At 51.3% G+C, this 22,702-nt stretch overlaps 1 protein-coding gene across 3 annotated transcripts; it reads left to right on the forward strand.

Moving 5' to 3' along the window:
- Positions 1 to 10,151: 10,151 nt before the first annotated feature.
- Positions 10,152 to 22,153, forward strand: GSDMA (gasdermin A). 3 transcript variants are annotated; one of them, XM_057714540.1, is made up of 12 exons: positions 10,152 to 10,294; positions 11,922 to 12,140; positions 12,324 to 12,504; positions 16,153 to 16,318; positions 17,158 to 17,254; positions 17,779 to 17,826; positions 18,220 to 18,243; positions 18,766 to 18,786; positions 19,516 to 19,670; positions 20,150 to 20,264; positions 20,971 to 21,044; positions 21,552 to 22,153. In XM_057714540.1, exons 2-12 carry the CDS (start codon positions 11,927 to 11,929, stop codon positions 21,792 to 21,794), a joined length of 1,338 nt encoding a protein of 445 aa, XP_057570523.1. In that variant the 5' UTR covers positions 10,152 to 10,294; positions 11,922 to 11,926; the 3' UTR covers positions 21,795 to 22,153. The 3 variants fall into 3 exon arrangements, with proteins under 3 accessions (XP_057570523.1, XP_057570524.1, XP_057570525.1); XM_057714542.1 differs by having other exon boundaries at positions 10,178 to 10,294; positions 12,042 to 12,140; XM_057714541.1 differs by lacking the exon at positions 18,220 to 18,243 and having other exon boundaries at positions 10,170 to 10,294.
- Positions 22,154 to 22,702: the final 549 nt, after the last annotated feature.

Here is a 22,702-nt window from a genome sequence, read left to right on the forward strand (position 1 = left end):
CCAAGACTGCAGCATAGGGCTCCCGGTGAATATCTCTGTCACAATCAGCAGCGAATGTCAAAACTCCATGGACATCCAAAACCTCAGCATTGTGAATGATCTGGAAAACCTAAGAAGTGGTGAGCTGCAGAGTGAGGTGGGGAGGCAGGTTGAGGATTCCAGGCCAGCCAAGGGAGCTGGCACCAAGTGGCATGCCCCCACCCATGGTGGCTCAGGCTATCAGAGATGGCAAGGATCTTCATTTTACAAAAGGGCCCAGAGAGGGATGATGAGTTGTCCGAGGTCACACGGGAGTCAGGGAAGAAGCAGGACTAGAACCCACAGTTCCCGTCCCTCTGAGACACACACACACACACACACACACACACACACACACTCTCTCTCTCTCTCTCTCTCTCTCTCTCTCTCTCTCCCTTCCAAGGGACTGGGTTGAGGGAAGCATAGATCCGGGGGTGCCACTGAGAGAGCTGAACACATGGACCGGAAGACAGACCCATCCACTCAGAGCCAGTTTCACCCCACCCAGCACAAGAAGCTGAAGAAGCTTCAGGAGCATGGGGAGAACCTGTATGTACATGGTGACGGAGGCTGTGAGATGCTGAGGGAAGCCACCCTGGAGGAGGGGAGCAAGACTGGAGGGACCATTCCAACCCCCTCCTCACTGCTGCCCAGTTCAGAGTTGGGAATCTCCAAGACACCTTCTCTGCCCCACCCTATCCATACACACACTTGCCCATACACACACTTGCCCATACACACACTTGCCCCCAGTCCTTCCCTCCCACAGCCCGTGAATCTCCCCTGCATCCTTGCCTATCATTAGGGCATGCTAGTGTACCTCTCTCCCATCCATACCTGCCTCTCATCCAATTTCCCTAATAATGGCATCTTCATATTTTATAATACCGCTCTTCTCTTTTCTAAGGACTTTTCCATCTATTATTTCACATGAAATAGGTAGGCACTTGCTATTGCAGTCCCCATCTCACATGTTTAGGAAACTACCTTGGAAAAGTCCAGTGGCTCCCCAGCTATTCAGTGGGGAATCTGTGAGCAAAACCCAGGCTTTGAGACTCCAGCTGGTGCTTTCCGCTCACAGCTCCACCCCCTGCCAGAGTTCTCGCCTCCTCTGCCAAGTTCCCCTCTCTTGATTTCTCTCCCATCTTCCCCACCACCACCACCAACTGACCCTTGATGACCTGTCTTTCCCCAGGGCTCTCTCAGTCCCAACACCACCATCAGCCTGCCCCAAGCAGTAGTCACTGGGGAGAGCAGGGGGGTGCCCCGGGTGGAAGCCAGGTTAATATGAAGGAGAGGAGGGGAGGCAGACAGCCCAAGGTCGGTCTGCCAGTCTCAGGGCTGAAATCTGGGAGCTGGGGGGCTTCCATTTCCTCTTTAGGCTCTGCCCCCCAAACCAACTGATGACCCCAGCCCCCTTCTCAGCCCCTTTCAACACTTTCTGTGCAGCTCCCTAAAGCATACACCTCCCACCACTCCTCCCCTCTCGGAGACCACACTATGTGGCTATATGTGGTGAGGGGAGCCGGCCAGGAAAGGGAAGGAGGAGTCAGGGAGTCAGTGACAGCCAGTGCCCCATTTCTGACCCCCAAAGACATCCTATTGAAGGACCAGAACCTGAAACGGTTCCTCTCCGAAGGTGAGAGAAGTTGAATGACTCTTCTTCCCTCCCCACCCTATAATGTGATGGGGGCTGGGAAAGAGTGGACAAAGTCTTAGAAGGCGAGAGGGGCACAAAGAACCCCCCTTCTCCAGCAAAGGAAAGAAACCGGTCGAGTGAGGAATTCAAGCCCAGAGCCCTTTCTCAAAACCTTGGGGTGATGGTGGGTGGGATGCAGAGGGGTCTCTCAGACTTTGACAGGATGTAGTGATGACCAGGATCCCAGCCACGGTTTTCTGGGGCCTTTACCCGCAGCCTCCATCATGCTCTTCCAGGCAGGATGAGGCTGAACCCACCCAGGGCTGCACCGCGGGGCAAAGGGACACCTTTTCCCTAGTCCTCGTGCTTCTGTCGCAGTCACCCGTGGTGTCCCTTTCCCCTCTGCAGGATCCTCAACACCCGTCAGAAAGTACTGCAAGGAGCTGAGCTCCCCCGTCACCCCACACCAAACCCTGCCCTGATTCTCCTTCCCTGGGGAGGGGTACTTGAGGGAGGCACAGGACACCAAGCCCCAGAAGGGGTCCTCTGTGCTTGGGGGTGAGGGGACCCTCTGGGTGACGTTATGTGGAGGCAGACACAGCGAAGTAGGGTCCTGTTCACCACTGTCCTGCACTCATAGCTGTGTCTGGGCCTGAGCCGGTCCCGCGGGAGCCCACAGGGTTTCGGGAGCTACAGGCTGAGGTGGAGGAGGAGCTTTAGGCGCCGAAGAGCCTGACCGGGAACGGCGGACAGCCGCGCTGAGGGAAGGAATGGAGCTGCTGGTCCCGGCGCGGAGGCTGAGGGAGCTGTGGGACACGGCGGGGGCGGGGCTGGAGCGGAGTGGGCGGGATTGCGGGAGGCTGGGGGCGGGGTGATGAGGGAGTTCCGGTGACTGCGGGTCTGAAGGGTCGAGAGGCGGGGCGTAAAACGGCTGGGGGCGGGGTTGGGACTCTGGGGACGGCCTTGGGGATAGGGGCGGAGCTAAACTAGTGATGGCTAGACCGCGCCGGGGACGGGACCGGGTGGTGAGGGCGGGGCTACAGGAGCGAGGGGAGGGGCTTAATGTGGGGGCGGATATGGGCGGCCTGGGGCGGGGCTACAGGCTGCAGGGGCCAGATGCAGGTTGGGTGGGGCGTGACTGGCCTCCTCCAGGGAGATCTCAGCCAACACGTCCGCTCGGGGGAGGCTTCTTTATGCTAAGGGAGAGACTGGGCTCCTGCCCTGAGGGAATCCTCACTCTGAGCGGGGAGATCTGCTCCCCGCTTCCTCAGGGAGCTCCCTGTCTCACTAACTGATGGACTATCTAGCTGATCACTTCCCATCTCTCTGCCAGGGGATGGGGCCCTGGATCTTCACAAGCCAGAGGTTCTGGGAGTCCGAGGGGCAGGCCCAGGGACTCAGTCCTGAATGACTGCAGGAGACTTCTAGCAAACTCAGTTCCATACTGGCTGGATACATCCTCTACGTGCTGAAAGTTCTGAGTAGTGAGGGTCGGGAGTGAGGATGGGATCAGTCTCTGATGTGACTGACCAGCCTACTGAGTTCGGCCCAATGGTACCAAGAAGGGCCTGCAACATAATTTACAAGTCCCAGTGCTAAATGAAAAATACAGGGCTCCTTGTTAAAAATTTATTAAGAACTATTGAAGAGGACAACAGCAGAGTGTTAAACCAAGCATGGGACCCAGTGCAACTGCACAAGTTGCATACCCATCAAGCCAGCTGTGGTACCAAGCTACAAAGCAGAGTGACTTAGGGTCCAAACCCAATTGTCACCGCCAAGGAAAAGGCAAGAAGTGCAAGCCCTTCTACCCCACCCACCCATTTTTCCCAAAAGAAAGGGGAATATATCCTTTTAGGAATCTTCTCTTATCCTCTCCTGGAGGGGATTGAATCTGCTGCTCTCCAACACAGACACACACACACACACTCACACACACTCACACACACACACACACACACACAGGCCCCAACTACCAGAGCTGCCTTACAATCCTCTGCCCACCAGAGGGAGAGAGCATGCCCCTGTCCCTCATGCAGTCTCCACTCCTTTACCCTCTGCAGACCTGAGCGAGGACAACAGCAGCTGCTGGCATGTCTATGGAGAGAGGGTTCCTTCCCCAACAGACAGAGCTGGTGAGGATCTGAGGTTGCAAGATGGGTAGCAGGGATGACAAGGAGGGTAAAATTGAACAGTAGAAAGGGTGTGGGAGCACATCCAGCTCCACCCTCTCTCTCATGGATGAGCACTCTGGACGAGAGAGCCGAAGATCCTTCTCCAGGGCCACTCAGCAGGCTCTTGGCAGAGCTCTCTACAGAACTCAGGTCTCCAGATCCTTAACCTATGCCCATTTCTTCTCTGCTCTAGCACTAATGGACAGAAGGGGTCAAGGATGGGGGCAGGGTCTGAAATTTTAAATTTTACTGTAGGGACTTCCCTGGTGATCCAGTAGGTAAGACTCCATGCTCCCAATTCAGGGGGCCTGGGTTTGATCCCTGGTCAAGGAACTAGATCCCGTATGCTTTCCGCAACTAAGAAGCCCGCGTGCCTCAAAGAAGATCCCGTGTGCCGCAACTAAGACCTGGAGCAGCTGAAAGAAATAAATAAATAATTTAAAAATATAAAATTTTACTGCAGACCCCCTCTGAAGTTGGTGGCTCCCCAAATGCAAAGCATCAAGTGATGTGTATTCTCTACTGTGCAGGTGGTGACCATCCTGGACCAAATTCTTCCAGGGGAATGCAGTGCTCTTCTGTCTTCATTTCAAGTTGGTCAGGGGTTTTTAGGGTGAGGAGCTGAAGGTCATCTGGCCCTGGTCAAACTCTGCAGCCTTGACATACAAGGGGATGGACACCGTTATACCCGGGAGCCCAACACCTCGTCACTATTCTGTGCCCTCCATGCCATCCTCGCCATCTTTCAGGTGTGGCCAACAGCACCTGGCTTTCCCCAACCAGAAGTGAGGAAAGCACAGTGGGGCTTGGTGCAGGCCTGGGGGAGCTGATGAAATGGAGTGGAGCTTCGGCTGCAGGTTGTCCTGGAACCAGAGCTTCAAAGGCTCCATCTGGGACCCAGTCTCTTCAGCAAGGATCTAGGGCCTCTGTCCCATCGGGAGGGCCCAGCAGTCACAGCTGAGGAGGAAATCTCTTTCATCAGCCGTGAAGTGGACAGGAGCTCCAGCACCTGGTGCAGCTGCGTCTTCAGCCTCATGGGCAGGGGGCCTGGCAGCAGAGGGCTGGGGGCAGCAAGGACTGGCACCTTGAAGTCTGATATTGAGTTTGACTCACTTCTTCAGTTCTTCAGCACAACTACGTGTCACAAGCCACTGGCCAGTGTCTGCTCAGCCAGGATTTGGGAGATATCTTGGGCTCCAAAGCTGATTTGAGAATTTGGGAAGAACATTTTTTAGGGGCTAAGAGTCTGGGGGTTTTACTCCTTTCAGAAAAGACATATAATTTATTGACGGGAGTATAGCTCACAATGGGCAATCTGCACCCCACGACTTCCAACCTCCTGTGAGAGATAATTTTTTTTGGGGGGGGGGCCATGCCAGGCGGCCTGCGGGATCTCTGTCCCCTACCAGGAATGGAACCCACGCCCCCTGCTATGGAAGTGCGGAATCTTAACCACTGGACCACCAGGGAAGTCTCCCGAGAGAAATACAAAACGCAACGCCCTCAGGGCACATTCTTGCTACTCCTCCACCACTCCAGCCTGTCTTCATCCGTAGCTAGTCCACCTCCTTTCACTCAGCAAAGGTCTGGGAGTATGTCCGTGCAGGGGGTCACTTCCCCCAAGCGCTCCAGCCTTCCCACACGCTACAAGTTGGCTCCGTCTGCTACAGGCACGTTCCTAAAACTTCTCCCTGCTCATAACTCCCAAGGTGTCAGCTTCTTCCCATTCTTGCCAGGATCAATGCCTTCCGCCGTCCTAAACTTCAGTAGCCTACCCCTCTCTCTTTCCTCTTTGGCCCCTTCCTGAGGAGAAAATTAAGAATAATAAAGAAGGACTTCCCTGGCGGTCCAGCGGTTAAGAGTCCACACTTCAAATGCAAGGGGGCACGGGTTCAATCCCTGGTGAGGGAGCTAGGATACCACATGCCACGCACCTTGGCCAAAAAATAAAGTAAAATAAAATCTGCCACAGAAGGACCCTCCCCGCCCCCCCGCCAAGAAAAAACACTGTTTAAAAAAAAGAAGAAAGAAGAAAATGGGTAAGGAAGTAATGCCCTGTCCCAACATCTGTGTCTGTCTTCAGGGTCTGCAGTGCACTCTGTGTGTCTCAGAGAACGGATTCCCCTAAGTCGCATCCCTTCCCCGATCCGCATCTCCTAGCAACCACACACTTCACAAGCTTGGCGCAAACCTCAGCGGGTGATTATCGACCATTACCTCCCTTAATTGACCACCAGAGGGAGATAGAGAGCAAAGCCTGTATCAGCATCATGCACCACCCAGTTTCAATAAATCACTATTAATTTTTTTTTAAAGCATGTCTTGCTCTTTTTTAAATTAGTTTATTTATTTATTGGCTGTGTTGGGTCTTTGTTGCTGTGTGCAGGCTTTCTCTAGTTGCAGCGAGCGGGGGCTACTCTTCGTTTTGGTGCACAGTCTTCTCATTAAGGTAGCTTCTCTTGTTGCGGAGCACCGGCTCTAGGCTCACAGGCTTCAGTAGTTGCAGCACTCGGGCTCAACAGTTGTGGCTCGCGGGCTCTTGAATACAGGCTAAGTAGTTGTGGCGCACGGGCTAAGTTGCTTCTCGGCATGTGGGATCTTCCTGGACATGGGATGGAACCTGTGTCCGCTGCATTGGCAGGTGGATTCTTAATCACTGTGCCACCTGGGAAGTCCCTCACTATTAATTGACCTAAAAAGTTCTTACACATTATTCCAACTTAAATTTCCTCCAGCACAATTTGAATTGTGTCCCAGATTCCCCTGAATGTAAACAAGAACTCTGAGGAAAAGAAGTCTCGGGACCCTAAAGGGATTCTGTGGCCTATCTCTAAGGTCTTTACTGGAGGTTTTCTTGAGGAGCTGGTGGTGAATGGGGTGGGAGGGAGGGAGGACAAAAGGACAAGATATCCTGGGTGGGAGGAGCAGCACCGGGACAAGCCTGGCATGGATGTTTTTATTCCAAAAGCACAAGACCTTCAACCTGGCTGACCTCACAAGCCCTTATTTCTTCTCTGTGCCCTGAACTCTCAAAGCCTCCTGCTTAAAACACCATCAGGCAGTTTGGGGGATGGTACAATGGGGCGGAGGTGGGGTGGGAGCAGGACAAGGAGAGTGAGGACAGGCCTGGTAGAGTTCAGAGTGAATGAAGAAGCGCAAGAGCCATGAAGGAGCAAGATTTCTAGGTCAGAGGAGAGAAAGCTGGTTAGATGGACTTTTTGGGGTCTTCAGGGAAAGCAGATACAGGCATGATTTCTTTTCTAATTTTTAAAATTTATTTATTTTATTTATTCACTGTTTTGGGTCTTCATTACTACATTCAGGCTTTCTCCAGTTGCAGTGAGCAGGGGCTACTCTTTGTTGTAGTGTGTGGGCTTCTCAGTGCAGAGCACAGGCTCTAAGCGCATGGGCTTCAGTAGTTGTGGCATGTGGGCTCTATAGTTGTGGCTCACAGGCTCTAGAGCACAGACTCAGTAGTTGTGGTGCATGAGCTTAGTTTCTCCACAGCATGTGGGATCTTCCCGGACCAGGGCTCGAACCCTTAGTCCCCTGCATTGGCAGGCAGATTCTTAACCACTGCACTACCAGGGAAGCCCCCAGGCATGACTTCTTGAAACCAGTCTTCTCCAAATCTTTGGAGGATGAGCTGAACTGGAAACCTTGGCTTGGGAGGATGATAGACACTAGGAAGAAACTCCCAAAAGTCTGGCTGAGGCAATGGTGGGCTGGGAAGAGGGTGGGGTGTGGGGCTGCCTTCTCTGGAGCTGATTAAAGGATGGGAGACTGCACAGCCCAGGACCACATGCTGGATTGCTGTCATATCACATCCATGTGCTGAATAAGAGATACAGAGAGGAAGAACAGAAACCCAGGAAGAACCAGGAAAACAGAAATGGAAAGGATGTAACACAGACACCCATTTCTGCATACATGTGCACTTGTGACAGGAACAGAATGACTAATGACAGCCTTCCCACACGTGCAAGCTCCCACCTCTGCTTCTCCTAAGGAGAAGGGATGTTTGCTTAAGGTAATGGTTAGAGCTGTCGAAGGAGGAGGTATTAGACAGCACGAGATGAGTCCAGGGTGGGTGGGAAGGGAGGCGAATCAAAAGATAGGGGGTAGGGACCAGAGGCCCAGCAAGGACAAGGTCTTGTTTTGAAGACACAGAGGAGAGAGATTTGGGAGCAGCTGTCATATTGAAAGAGACTCTGGGAACAGAGGTGAAACAGTCAAGTTTTTAGGAGTTTTGCTGAGTATGGTATGGTCTAATCTCCCCCATTCACCACCAGTCCCTCAAGAAAACCTGCAATAAAGACCTAACTTACTCTTCATGGCCTTCAAGGTCACATTTCATTTTTTTAAAAAAGATTTATTTATTATTTATTTTATAATTTTATTTTTGGTTGTGTTGGGTCTTCATTGCTGTGCGCAGGCTTTCTCTAGTTGCAGCGAGTGGGGACTACTCTTTACTGCGGTGCGTGGGCTCCTCATTGCGGTGGCTTCTCTTGTTGCGGTGGCCTCTCTTATTGCGGTGGCTTCTCTTGTTGCAGAGCATGGGTTCTAGGCACGTGTGTGTCGCAGGGGCTTCAGTAGTTGTGGTACATGGACTCAGTAGTGGTGGCACATGGCCTTAGTTGTTCCACAGCATGTGGGATCTTCCCAGACCAGGGACAAGGATCGAACCCGTGTCCCCTGATTGGCAGGCAGATTCTTAACCACTGTGCCACCAGGGAAGTCCCTCACATTTCATTTTTGATGGGCGATACTGAGGAAAGCCTCAAGGTGAGAGTATGAAGGCTCATTGGTATTCAGGTTATACATGTGTGCATGTGCAGACACATATCCCAACACCATAGGAGCCTTGCTTGTAAATGTCTTAATTTGTCATGTAGAGACCTGCCACGTGTGTAAAGTCCCCTTCAAAATTCCTTCCAGGCAGCGATTTAAGATAAGAGCAAGACCTTGGTGGGGAGAGATAAATTAGGAGTATAGGATTAGCAGATACAAACTGCTATATATAAAATAGGTAAACAACAAGCTCCTACTGTAGAGCACAGGGCACTATATTCAATATCCTGTAGTACACCATAATGCGAAAGAATATGAAAAAGAATGTGTATTGTATATATATATGTATAGCTGAATCACTTTGCTGCACACCTGAAACTAACACATCACTGTAAATAAATTATGCTTCAATCAAATTTTAAATAACTATACTTCAATTAAAAAAAAGAGAGATAAGAGTAAGACCTAAGGGGCTTCCCTGGTGGTGCAGTGCTTAAGAATCTGCCTGCCAATGCAGGGGACACGGGTTCGATCCCTGCACTAAGAAGATCCCACATGCTGTGGAGCAACTAAGCCCGTGCACCACAACTACTGAGCCTGCGCTCTAGAGCCTGTGAGCCACAACTATTGAGCCCACGTGCCACAACTACTGAAGCCCGCCCGCCTAGAGGCTGTGCTCTGCAGCAAGAGAAGCCACTGCAATGAGAAGCCTGAGCACCGCAGCCAAGACGAGCCCTCACTCACCGCAGCTAGAGAAAGCCCGCATGCAGCAACGAAGACCCAATGCTTTTAAAAAAAGACCAGAGTGACCGATTGTGAGACGTCTGAATTCCCATGGCAAACATGCATTTTGGGCATTTCCACTAAATCCACTGTCTCTGTCTATGTATATGTGTGTGTGTGACGTACAATATTCCATGAGGCGCAGAGATGAGAGATGCTGAAGAGAAAACACCAGAAAAACATTTGATGTATCTTCGTCTCTGCCTACACAGACATACGCTTCTAGCCGTGCCATAGATACGTACCTGGAACTAGAACGAATGGGATGAGGTTGACACGCAGCAGGATAGAGGACCGTTTTTCAGCTCCCCTGCTTGCTGCTGGGATCTGAAGACACACAGGATTTCTTATCCTCTCATCACACCCACAAGGCCTCACCATGAATCCTAGATGCTTCCTGATGGCCGTGATGACAGAACAGAGATGCTTTCCCTCACCACACACACATGCATGTGAACACACACACACACACACACCCCAACTCCCACTGCCTCTCTCCGCAGCCCCCTCCGAGGTGCCTTCCTTCCTCTCCTCTGAGCCCACCAAGCCAACCTTCAGTTGCCTCCTCTCCTCGAGCCTTGGCTCCCCCACCCACACTGGCACCTGCCTGGCAGCACCTCACTCACCTGCTCAGCCCTCGGGAGGCCAGGGCCTGGGGCAGGGCACGCATGGAACGAGTTGATGCTGTTCTCCCAGAAGTGGAGCAGGAGAGGGGTGGGGTCACTGGGGCAGGCGGGGTCCCCGGAAGCCTACATCCTCGCCTCCGCAGAGATATAAAGCAGCAGCCTGTCCTGGTGAGGGACGGTCATTCTCTCAGCCTGCAGACCCAGAGAGCTCCGGGCCCTCACCCCAGACCCAGCTGCCAGGCAGGACCCAGCACCGCTGCCTGGTAAGAACTTGATGACAGCAGGGGAGGCAGGGGGTGTTCTAGGGATGAACAAGAACTTGGGTGGACACGAAGGGCCTAGGAGCCCCCTAGAGCCGAATGGGGTAGGAATCTTGATCGGCCTTGGGGAGGGAAGGGAGAAGTTGCCCTGTGAGCCTTTATCTGATGAGTAGGAGACAGCAGTCCCCTGAGCCCTTCCCAGGTGCATCCAGCGGCCAGGAGGTTGTCCCGTGGCTTCCGGGCCCTGCCAGGAATGAGGGGTGAGAAAAGCACATTGGAGCTCGTCGGGTTGGCAGAATGGTCCCACGCACCTATGCATGGTGCCTTTCTGACTCTGTGAGGTGCCCACCAGGGATGTGAGGTGGTTCCAGGCCAGCTGGTGTGTCCTCTTCCACCCCCGGGGATAATCCTGTTGCATCAGCTGGCTGCCCAGCTAGAGCAGCTAGACTTGAACCTCAAAGACAGAGACCCGAGACCGTGAACCTCAGGCTCTCGCAGGCCCCGTGTTTTCCAGGGCCCTCACCCCAGCTCATGTCTCCCAGAGCCGCAATCATTCATTCACCTGTTCGTTCATTCTTCCCACACACATTTGCCAAGCTCCACGTCTGTGCCGGCCACTGTGCTTGGAGCTGAGGCCTCAGAGATGATTAAGACCCACTTCCTGGCCTCTGGGCGGTCACGGTCGGGTAGGTGAGGGTGAGGTAAACAGATCGAAGCAACATGAGGGGGCAGGTGTTTCAGAAGGGCATGTACACGGCGCTTTGGGAACACAGGGTGGAGTCACCAGCTGCCGGAAGGGGCGAGGGAAGGGGTCACAGTGGAGTGACCCAACGTGAGTCTTAAAGGACAAATAGGGATTCTCTAGCTGCGGAAGGAGCTATTACAAACAAAGGGGGCAAAGCAAAGAGCATCAAAATGTCTGGATCTGTTGGGCGGTACCTAGAAGGAAGTGGGGCCACCCACACCCGAGAGCCAGGAGGAGGGCACAAGGGAGGCTAAGGTACAGGGAAGTGACCCCCACCCAAAGAAAGGGCAACTGGGTGAACGGCACGGTCCCCCCGGGCCCTCCCCTCAGCACCGGTGGCGGCCACCTCCATCCCCCGGACTCCCCAGGTCCTGTCTATCACAGTTCTCTGGGAAGACAAGGTGGGCTTAGCAGTGTGAGAGGAGCTTTATTTCCACGGCTAATGAAATGCTCCGCCAGGCTCCAAGTCCGTGAAGACAGTGAGCGGGGAGTGAGAAAGGAGCCCTTGATGAAGAGAGGGGAGGTCTGGCTCCTCTAACCAACCGTGTGACCCGGCAAGCTGGTTCAGCTCCCAAGGCCTCATCTCCTCATCATAAAACGAAGACTCAGGGCTTCCTAGGTGGCGCAGTGGTTAAGAATCTGCCTGACAATGCAGAGGTCACGGGTTCGATCCCAGCTCCAGGAAGATCCCACATGCCACGGAGCAACTAAGCCCGTGTGCCAAAAAAAATAAAAAAATAAAACGAAGACTCCTGTGGTCCCTTTCAGCTCTGACATTCTGCGAATCCCGGTGTCTTTAAGGGCATCCCCTCCCCAAGAGCCTGGTGACCTGTCTCAGCTCCTGGTCTCCCAACGTGTCCCTCTCCCGCTTCCCTCCCCCCACAGAGACGATGACCATGTTTGAAAATGTCACCCGGGCCCTGGTCAGACAACTAAACCCTGGAGGGGACCTGACACCCCTGGACAGCCTCATAGACTTCAAGCGTTTCCACCCCTTCTGCCTAGTGCTGAGGAAGAGGAAGCGCACGCTTTTTTGGGGGGCCCGCTACGTCCACACCGACTACACCCTCCTGGATGTGCTCGCCCCTGGCAGCTCACCTGCAGGTCAGCCTCGGCAGCCATGGGCTTGGGGACGGAGGGAGGGGGCCGGCCTATGAGGAGGACCCGCAGCTCGCTCTGCCCAGGCGGTGTGGTTAGGAGTCCTCTAGCTGAGAGTTCTCGCGGGAGGCGGGGAGGACGGGTGCCTCTTGTCTTCAGCCCAGCCCCCTTGTCTTCTGCCTCCTGCAGACCCGACAGACTCTGGGAGCTTTGGCTTTAGGAATATGCTGGATGCCCAAGTGAAGGGAAAGGTCGACGTGCCAAAGATGGTCAACGTGAGCGGGACGGCGGTGCTGTCCCAGAACAGCACCCTGGAGGTCCAGACACTCAGTGTGGCACCCAAGGCTCTGGAGACCTTGCATCAAGAGAGGTGAGACTGGGCCGGGCTCGAGGGTTGGCAGGATACAGTGGGGTGGTGCGTGGAAAGGGTGCTTTGGGCCCTGAGTTAAAGGGCAAGGTCCTCACACTGACCTTCGCCTATGTGGTCACCCCAGGGGAGCCCTTGAAGATGACCCTTCTGGCCTATGGGTGAATCCAGGCCATTTCCTAACCACTCCCCCACCCCACGCCCATCCTTCCACCACCTTCAGTACCACCTCCCCACTATCACGAACCCACGAGGATGAGTGTGTTCACAGTAATGAGCTGTGTGACCTTGGAAAAGTCACTTCTCCTCTTGGGAGTTCAGTTTTCTTTCCTGAAAAGTGAGAGTGTTAGATAAAATTCTCTAGGGTTCCTTCCTACCCTAAGGCTCTATGAAATACACTGAAAAGGGAAGAGGTCTCAACTGTTCCCGACTGTGGCTTGAGCACAGCGTTCTGCTCCCGTGAACAAAGCCCCCCACCCCAGCCCTGGACTCACACCAGGCAGCCCTCAGGAATGCTGCACCAGCAGCATGAGGGGCCCGGCAGGTGCCGTGTCTACACTGGACCCCTCAGAGGTTTGGCTTGACAAAGAAACTGACTTTTAAGTAGCTAAGTAGTGGTTGAAAGGAGGTGAGGGCTGGGGAGGCGGGAAGACAGAGCTGGAGTGCTTGGGAAATCATCCAGTAAACTCAGCCTCACTGAGCACAAGGCATCCTACTAGATGCCAGGCTGCACCAGAACAGCTCTGTCCAAGAACCTCATGATCTCGGAGTGTGGGGGGAAAATGCACAACAGTAACTACGATCCAAGGCAAGAAGCAGGAAGTGCCATTGGAGGGCTTTGCCTGGGTTTTGCGGCAGGTCAGAGGGACTTCTGGCTGGGAAAACGAGGACAGACTTCACAGAGGAGGCAGCCCACAACCTAGGCCTGGAAAGACAGGTAGAAACTGGACATGCAGGGCTGGGAGAATGGCATTACAAAGGCACACAGGTGAGAAATCACAAAACCTCTAGGAACTATGAATAGCCAGTTTGGTGGGAGCAGAAGAGGTAAGAGTGTTAACAAGGGAGAAATGTAGGGAGGGCCCAGATCATGGAGGACGCAGGTGCCTGGTCAAGGAGATGGAACTATGCTGTAGGCACCAGGGAGACCCTGACGATGCTCTGATGTGTGTCGTGATTAATCTGGCCAGACAGAGAAAGGGTGTCAGAAGATGAGGGACAGAGGTTTGAAGCAGGCAGGCCAGGCAAGACTCTGTTCCACTGCCCATCAGTGATGTAAACTGAGCTGGAAAGATCAGACAGAAGGAAGAGGGTGGGATGGACGCAAGGCCTCTGGGGTGACAGAGTGGATGGACCTGGCAGCTGGTCGCAGGGCAAGGGAGATCTAACGTACAGCCTGTGTTCATAATTCTATACTGTATACTGGACATTTGTTAGGAGAGTAGATATCAGGAGCTCTCACCACCCTCACAGGAATGATAACTCTGTGAGGATTTGGGTGTGTTAATTAGCTTGACTGCAGTAATCGTTTCCCTGTGTATCTGTATATCAAAACATCATGTCATGTACCTTAAATATATACATTTTTTATTTAAAGAAACTAATTAAATATATAAGAATTTTTTAAATGATTTGACCCAAGTGGTGACATTAATAGAAAGAGGAAGACAGAACTTAGAACTGTATCTGGAGAGAAAGATTGTGAGTTCCTTTTGGACGTTTCCCATTTTGCCTTTACAGAGACATCAGCTGAGAATCTTCATCAGGTAGTTAGAGTGAGTGTAATTAACAAGTCTGTGTTGTACGTTTGAAAGTTTCTAAGGGAGTAGATCTTAAAAGTTCTCATCACAAGAAAGAAAAAAATTATAGCTATATGTGGTGATGGATATTAACTAAACTTATTATGGCAATCATTTTCTTTTTTTTTTTTTGGCCACACCACGCAGTTTGCAGAATCTTAGTTCCCCCACCAGGGATTGAACCTGCACCCTCAGCAGTGAAAACATGGAGTCCTAACCACTGGACCGCCAGCGAATTCCCATTTTTCAATATGTACATATACCAAATCATTACATTGTAGGTTGGGCAGTCCAGTGGTTAAGACTCCACACTTCCAATGCAGGGGGCATGGGTTCAATCCCTGGTCAGGGAACTAAGATCCCACATGCCTTGTGGCAAAAAAAAAAAAAAAAAAATTCATTATTTTGTATACCTAAAAGTAATACAATATTATATGTCAATTAAATCTCAATTTTTAAAAAGGTAAAGGTAGTTGGGAATGAGGGCCTGAAGCCCAGGAGAGGAGTCAAGGTGAAGATATATACATGGTGGTCAGAAATTTAAAGATTAAAACTCTAGGAATGGGGTGGGGAGCTGTTGGAGGGAGTTCAGGGAGCAGAAAACTGAAAAGAGAATCTTAGAGACCATAAAATTGTGGGGAACCAAAGAAAATGAGGAACCTAGAAAATGAGGCACAGACAAAATGGACAGGATGGAGCCGGAAAGACAGGAGCAGAACCCTGGGCAGCAAAGTGGGATCGGGAGCCAGGAGACAGCAGCATCCCCCGGAGGGCTCGGACAGCAGGGTCCACCGTCGCGCAGAGTTAGGGAAGGTCATTGACTCTGGTGGGGGGGAGGTCGTTGTGATCTCAGTTGAGGCGTGAAAACAGAAGCCAACCTGTAAAGAATTTTGGAGTGGACAGTGAGGAAGTGGAGACAGTGGGTATGGGTCTGTCTTGTGAGATATTTGCCACTGAAGTGAAGGAAAGAAACAGAGTGATAATTGAGGAAATAGCAAGGTCAAATAACATGTTTATATATGTAAGCAAGTGGAGAGAAGGAACTGGTGTAAGTAGCAAGGGAGAGGATAAAAGATGGAGAGAGGAATAAAATTTTAAATTAAATTAAATTAAATCCATAATTTCCAATGACAAAAAGAGAGAGAGAGAGACGAGGAGAGGAAATTCCCTGGTTGTCCGGTGGTTAGGACTCTGTGCTTCAGGGAGATCACCCCGATGATTAGTGATGACTTAGAGGGGTGGGATAGCGAGGGTGGGAGGGAGGCTCGAGAGGGTGGGGATGTGGGGATATATGTGTAAATACAGCTGATTCACTTTGTTGTACAACAGAAACTGGCACAACATTGTAAAGCAATTATACTCCAATAAAGATCCAAAGAAAAAAAAGGGACTCTGTGCTTTCACCGCTGAGAGCACAGGTTCCATCCCTGGTCAGGGAACTAAGATCCCACAAGCCATGCACCGCAGGAAAAAAAAAATGCAGAGAAAGGACCCCAGGAGAGATGCACAGGGCTAAGAACGGGGAGAAAGGAGGGGAATCCAAGGGAGAAAGAAGCAGCCACGAGGCCCTGCTCTGGGCCGGGTGCTTGCCTGAGGCTTACCTAGTGTGTCTCTCAACAGCCCTGGAGGTAGGTGTCATTATCCTCATTTTATAGATGAAGCATCCCAGACTCAGAGAAGCTGCCCTGCCAGGAAGCGGAAGAGCTGGGTTCCAACCTGTCTCACTCCAGAGTCCCCATGCTTCCCCTGACACCACCATGCCTCGCTCCTGGGAATGACAGCAGAAAAGAGAAGGGCAGGGCCCAGACCAGGAAAAGCTCTGGATGGTCCCCCTATGTTTCTCGGGCCACAGGAAGCTGACGGCAGAGCACCCGTTCCTGAAGGAGATGCGAAGTCGAGGAGAGAACCTGTACGTGGTGATGGAGGTGGTGGAGACCATGCAGGAGGTGACCCTGGAGAGAGCTGGCAAGGCCGAGGGCTGCTTCTCCCTCCCATTCTTTGCCCCGTTGGGGCTACAGGTTAGGTTCTCTCTCTCTGTCACACACACACACACACACACACACACACACACTTACATTCAGCCTACCCTCAGAGGCTGCATTGCTTTGCCTGATCAGTGGGCCGCCCCCCCCTCCCCCAGCCAGGATACTGTAAAGGACCCACTCCTTCCCCCTGCTTGTCAACATCCAGACCCCAGTTGGCCAGAAACAAATCATCTCTATGGTCAATGGTGCCCACGTGGGCAGATTCCTGTGCCAGATGCCACAGGGAGCTACCAGGGAAGGAGAAACTCTTAGTTGCAGGAAAGACATCCTTGCTGTCAGAAAGTTCTCTGTCTCAGGAAGGAGACACAGAGGTTAAAGGCCAGAGAACACAGGCTTGGCAAATTCAATGTAAATAAGTGGTGCCCTACATACTTATATCTATACTGTATAAATATTCAAGAGATGAGTGGGAACCGGGAGTAGGGATTAGTCACGGAAGGCTTCCTGAAGTAGGTGAGCATGGGACAGACGGCGAAGAGGAAGAAGGAACCAGGGCCTGGATGGAAGCTCTAAAGTGGGACAGGGATGCACAGGCAGGTGATGGAGCAGGTCTGCCCAGTTCTTTCATGTGTCTGAACCAGAAAGAGAGAAACAGATCATTAAAGGGATGGTGAGCGGAAATGAGCAGAAGAGCTTTGAAGCTCACTCCACCAGGTGGAAAGGCGATCGGGGACACCACTGAAGGGTTCTCAACTTCTGATCTCCCCAAAGGCTCTCGGGCCTGGCCCTCCATTTGCTGCCCCCGCCCTCACTCCCAATGTCTCATACTTAGGATCTCTGCAGATTCACAAATCCTCATTGTCTACTCCTAGGGATCCGCAAACCACAAGGAGGCTGTCACCATCCCCAAGGGCTGCGTCCTGGCATTTCGAGTGAGACAGCTGATGGTCAAAGGCAAAGATGAGTGGGGTGAGCATGTTCTCCCCTTAAGACAAGAATTACCCGCACCACTTCTAAGGCATCCTGGTCCCCTCCTGTGGCAACGTCAGGGAAGGAGTAAAGGAGTATATTCAGTATATTGTATGGTGGTCCAGCCGCCAGAGGCAGAACTGCAGGGGCTGCTCTGGAGAGGGAGTGAGGAAACCCTGGGTTCTGGGAGCATCTCCTGACTGCTAGACACCGTATTAGCTGGGAGAAAGGAGTACAGAGATGAACGAGCACAGCCTCTGCTCTCGAGAAGTCTGGGGCCACTGGAGGAAACAGACACAGACACCAATACTAAAATGCGAGGTAGAAAATAGTGGTATCGTAGGAAAGGATTTACAGAGGAAGAAAAGATTACCTGCAGCCATAGAGGTGCAGCAGGGGATTAGGCGAGGCATTCTAGGGCAGGGTCCTAGCCCTTAGCAGAGCCCATAGGCTTGAGACCAGAAAAGGAAAGTTGGGGCCGCTGTTAAGAGTACTTCTGTCCTCCCTTCTCTTGCTTCTTACAGATATTCCACACATCTACAATGATAACATGCAAACCTTCCCTCCCGGAGGTAAGTGAAATTGCTTCCCAGCTCTCCACATCTTCCTCCCTACCCCTGACATCATCTGCTGAAATCCTCCACTCTCTAATAGGGTATATACCATAATCCCCCAAGGAGCCCCCTGGTTTTGTTTCCCAAGGCCCTAAAAATATCTATCCTCAACTGTAGGAAAGGCAGACAGAGGCATAGAAATATGCCCAAGAGAGACAGAGAAACAGAAAGAGACCGGAAGGCACCATCAGAAGCAGAAACACTGGAGACAGTGTGTGTTCCCAAATTGCGGGGGCGGATGAGCTCTGTGTTTTTACAATGATCACTGATAAAGCTGCCTTGACAACTGCTCTAGATAAAAAGGCACAAAGAGGTTTTATGCTGACATATGTGCATTGTTTCTGTCTTCAGAAAAGCCAGAAGAGAAGTTCACCCGTAAGTGTTTCCTGTCATTTCACTGCAACTTTCTTGACAGAATTTTTAAAAGCCAATCTTTTTCTTCCCTTCTCTCTGCGACTGACAAGGAACATTGCAGAGCAGATCTCAGCAAACTATTGTCTCTGAAACGTGGCAGGAATTCCAATAGCTTAGGAGAAAGCAGTGGAAGGGGAAAGACTTTGGACAAGATGCCCAGGTGGTCTGATGTCTCCGACCTCTGTCCTCAAGGTCTTAGGAACTATACCTGTCACATGCCCATCTGTATCTCTGCCGCCCAGCGCCTGGGGTGGGAGCCACTGAGTCACAGTGATGCCAGCTCAATCCAGGTGCCCCTTTTCGCATTGCGTTAGCTCCTCTGCTGCCCCAGTCCTGCCTCCCACGAATGGAGCAAGAGCATCCTTAAGATGGCTGGGATGTCCCAAGAGACAGGATATATTTCCTCATTCATGTCTCATCCCCTGGGTATGTATGGCTACTCTTTTGGAGGGATGCATTCTAATTTTTTTTTTCTCTCCTCAGTTATCCAGGCATTTGATGTTGGTAAGGAATTTTGTGTTTCTCCCTAGACTTTGGCAGGAAGGCAGTGGAAGTAAGCTTGGGATGAAGGGAGGGGAAGACAAGTGCTGCGTCCCAGGTGCTGGGGGTTGGAGCCACTTCCAGGAAGCCACTCTTGCCAATTCAGGCTGGATATCCTAGGATGCCAGGCCCCTAGAGGGGCAGGCCAAGGTTCAAGCTATCTTTAATCCACCCACATTCCCTGGATTTAGACCCACTGCCCTTTGGAGCAGTCCCTTCCTGGTCTTTCCTCAGTCACCAAAATTACTCTTCTTTGTCAACGAACTCCTGAGAAGGGAAAATAGGTCTTCCTTCTCAACTCTTAGCTGGAGTCTTCGAGAAAGAGAGGTCTGTTGTCTACTGATCCGGGATGGGGCCTGAGATCTCAGGGAGAATGAACGACTGACTTAGCTGATAATGTGGGTCCTGCCCCCGCCCCCCGCCCTCCCCAACCCCTCTCCCTCCCCAACCCCTCTCCCAACACCTCAAGTCAAGCCTCAGGGATAGCTTCATAACTGTGTTCCTTGGTCAAGCAAAAAGAAAGGCCAGGCTCCAGCTGAGAGCAGAGCCGGGCGCTGCTGGGGTGGGGTGTTAGGGTTAGGGTTGGGGAGCACAGCAGAGCCCGGGGGCCTGAGTGGGGCTGAGTGAAGGAGGCCTGCAGGGAGAGCACTGATTGAACTGATGGGGAGGGTACCGCATCTACTGTCCCCACAGGGGAGGTACACAAGGACTTCAGGACCCTAAAAGAAGAGGTTCAAAGGGAGACCCAGGAAGTGGAGAAGCTGAGCCCGGAAGGGAAGAGCTCCTTGCTCAGCTCCCTCAGCAAACTCCTAGGGAAGAAAAAGGAGCTAGAAGACCTGGAGCTCACGGTGAGGACCCAAGGGAAGGGTAGGAGGTGCAGGAGGAGGAAAGCTTTTGGTGGAGGTCCATGTGGGTGGTGCAGCAGATCTGGCAGAAAGTGGTCAGTGGCCAGAGGAATGGACAATGGATGCCTTCCCCCAGGCCGGTCAAGTGCCCTCCAGGCTGCCAGGGTCGCCACTGCTCCCGGTGTCCCTCTGGGGAAGGGCAAACTGTGCGGATTCCCCCAAAGCACTGCTCCCTCCTGAGGGACAGAGCGTAGGCAGCGGGCCAGCAGGACCCTATGTTGGAAGGGAGCTGGACCTTTCCTTTCCAGAATCCAAGGCTCAGACACCAAGAAACCCAGGAGTCCAATACTTTTCCGGACTTGATACATTGAAAAAGAAATGAGGAAATGGAGACAGTTAGCACATCTCAAGGGACTGTTATGTGCCAGGCACTGTGCCCTTTACCCAGGTTATCTTACACAGTCACCCACCTTTCCCCACAGCTTGAAGGGGCTCTAGACAAAGGACATGAAGTGACCCTGGAGGCACTCCCCAAAGATGTCCTACTCGCAAAGGAGGCTGTGGGTGCCGTCCTCTATTTCCTTGGAGCCCTAACAGGTAATTGGGGAGTGAGGTCTTCATTTATATACCTATTCAGTGATAGGAATGAATTTACAAATGAATGAATGAACAGGCACATAAATAAATGCCAGGCAAATTATACTGCAGTTAAGTAGTTTACATCTACATTTTTAAAAACTGGTTTCATTCCTAAGGCTTCACTTGGTCACCATAGCCTAGTGTTGCTCTCAGAAGCTGGGAAATAACCCTAGTTTTTCAGCCCCATATTTAAAACTTCTGCATATAGCCAAGCTCATCACTTTTATATCAATATCTGTTAGCTTTCATTTGAGGATAACATCTTCTGATCTTGCCCCTGAATTCTCTTCTTCCCTCTGCAAGAAACATTCCCCAACTTTGAAAAACTCTCTGGTCCATCACGTGTAAGCTGAAGTGTTTGTGCCTTCAAGAAGCCTGCTCTCAAACACCAAGACCAAAGTAGACCCTCAGCTCTGGCTCCCATAACAGCCTGTATTATAATTGCACATTACTTTGTCTTCTCCGCTAGACTGCAAGTTCCTTGAGTGAAGAGAGGGTGATTTTTACCTAACACATCCAGCAAAGGTGCCTGGCCTAGAGCAGGCATCCGACCATGCCTGAACATATGAGTTGAATGCTGACATTCTGGAAATACACCCATTTGGAGTCTGTAGTCCCCTTTGCACCAACAAGATACATCTCTTTCTCTGCTTTTTTTCTCCAGAGCTAAGTGAAGCCCAACAGAAGCTACTGGTAAAATCCACGGAGAAAAAGATCTTACCTTTGCAGCTAAAGCTGGTGAGAAAAAATATGGCAGATGTTGGGAGAGCTGGGGAGGCAGTCAGCTAGAACCAGTGGACAGATACAATGTTGCCTAATGACAGAATCAGCCTACAGGGCCTCTGTAGGAGCTCATGCCCACTTCTCATTTCTCCCCATGTTTCTTCCTGTTTCCTATTTCACAACTAGAGGTAGAAGAGGGCATTTCTGGGCAACTATCTGGGTTTTTCAGCCTGATCCGGGGAGAAGAGACAAAAAACTCTGGCTTGGTTCATTCCTAGCCAAGCGATGTGCGCAAATTTTAATGTCTCTGAGTCTGCCTCAGTTTACTCCTCTGTAAAATGGGGCTAAAAATAAATGCGCTGCCATTGTTCAGGATTGTTACACGGCCCAGACAGAGTTGTCATGTAATGTAACAAAAGGGGTTATAGTAGGAGAATGGTAGCCCTCTTTGTGGTTTTTATGAGTTAGAAAAAAGGAATAGAGGTTTTCACTTTCTTTTCAAGCTACTTTGGTTCCTTCCAGGTGGAGAGCACAATGGAACAGAGTTTCCTCCAGGATAAAGAGGGTGTTTTCCCCCTGCAACCTGAGCTGCTTTCCTCCCTTGGGGAAGAGGAACTGACTCTCACAGAGGCCCTAGTGGGGCTGAGTGGCCTGGAAGTACAGAGATCGGGCCCCCAGTACACATGGGACCCAGACACCCTCCCCTGCCTCTGTGCCCTTTATGCTGGCCTCTCCCTCCTGCAGCTACTGACCAAGGCCTCCTAACTTGCCTATCCCATTGGCTTCCTGCTTCCCTAAGGCCTTCCCTACCTCACTGTGCCCTGTCCTGACACCCAAGGGCATTTCAGAGTCACCAGGCTGAGAATGATGGAAACCCTAGCTGATCACCCAAGATAACCAATTTCCACTTGTCCAATTCTGTAGATCCCCCTGCCCCTGTGGCTCCTCAAAGCATCCAATAATGCTTAAAGCCTCTAAAAGTGGAAATACTCAAACTTTTAAAACTATGAACCATTTCAGCAAAACCAAAATTAATTTCCTAGCCCAACCCCTCCCGCTTACGATTCCAAAAATCAAGCTTTACTGGAATTGATGAAAAAAATATTATTTCATCTTGGGTAAAATGTCTTTTGGTGTTTTTCTTTAAAGAATCTACCCTAAGGAAATTCTTAATTTGTGCCAGAAAAAAAGATATAGACATCATTATACTATGTATAGATTATATGTACATGAATACCATCATGCAGTCCTCAGACCAGCTGGAAAATGTTTGGAGAAGAACTATGAGGGTGTAGAATGTAGAGTCTAGATTCTAAAGTCAGAAGATCATCAAAGCAGTTTGTCTTCAAAGAGGAGCTTTTGGGGTCCTCTGGACTTGGGTTGAGGGAGTAGGAAAGGCAAAGAAAGACCTAGAAATATGTGGCACAAGCACAAAACAAGAGGAAGACAATTTCCAAGTTTATTGAATAGAAAATGCAGGGGAATTCCCTGGTGGTCCAGTGGTTAGGACTCTGAGCTCCCACTGCCAGGGGCTGGGGTTCAATCCCTGGTCTGGGAACTAAGATCCTGTAAGCTGCATGGTGCAGCCAAAAAAATAATAATAAAAAAATTTTTAATGCAAATAAGTAAAAAATAAATAATAAGTAGTACACAAGAAAAAGACTGAACCAAAA

This window comes from Hippopotamus amphibius, chromosome 17 (genome assembly GCF_030028045.1).
Source record: "Hippopotamus amphibius kiboko isolate mHipAmp2 chromosome 17, mHipAmp2.hap2, whole genome shotgun sequence".
Lineage (NCBI taxonomy): Eukaryota > Metazoa > Chordata > Mammalia > Artiodactyla > Hippopotamidae > Hippopotamus > Hippopotamus amphibius.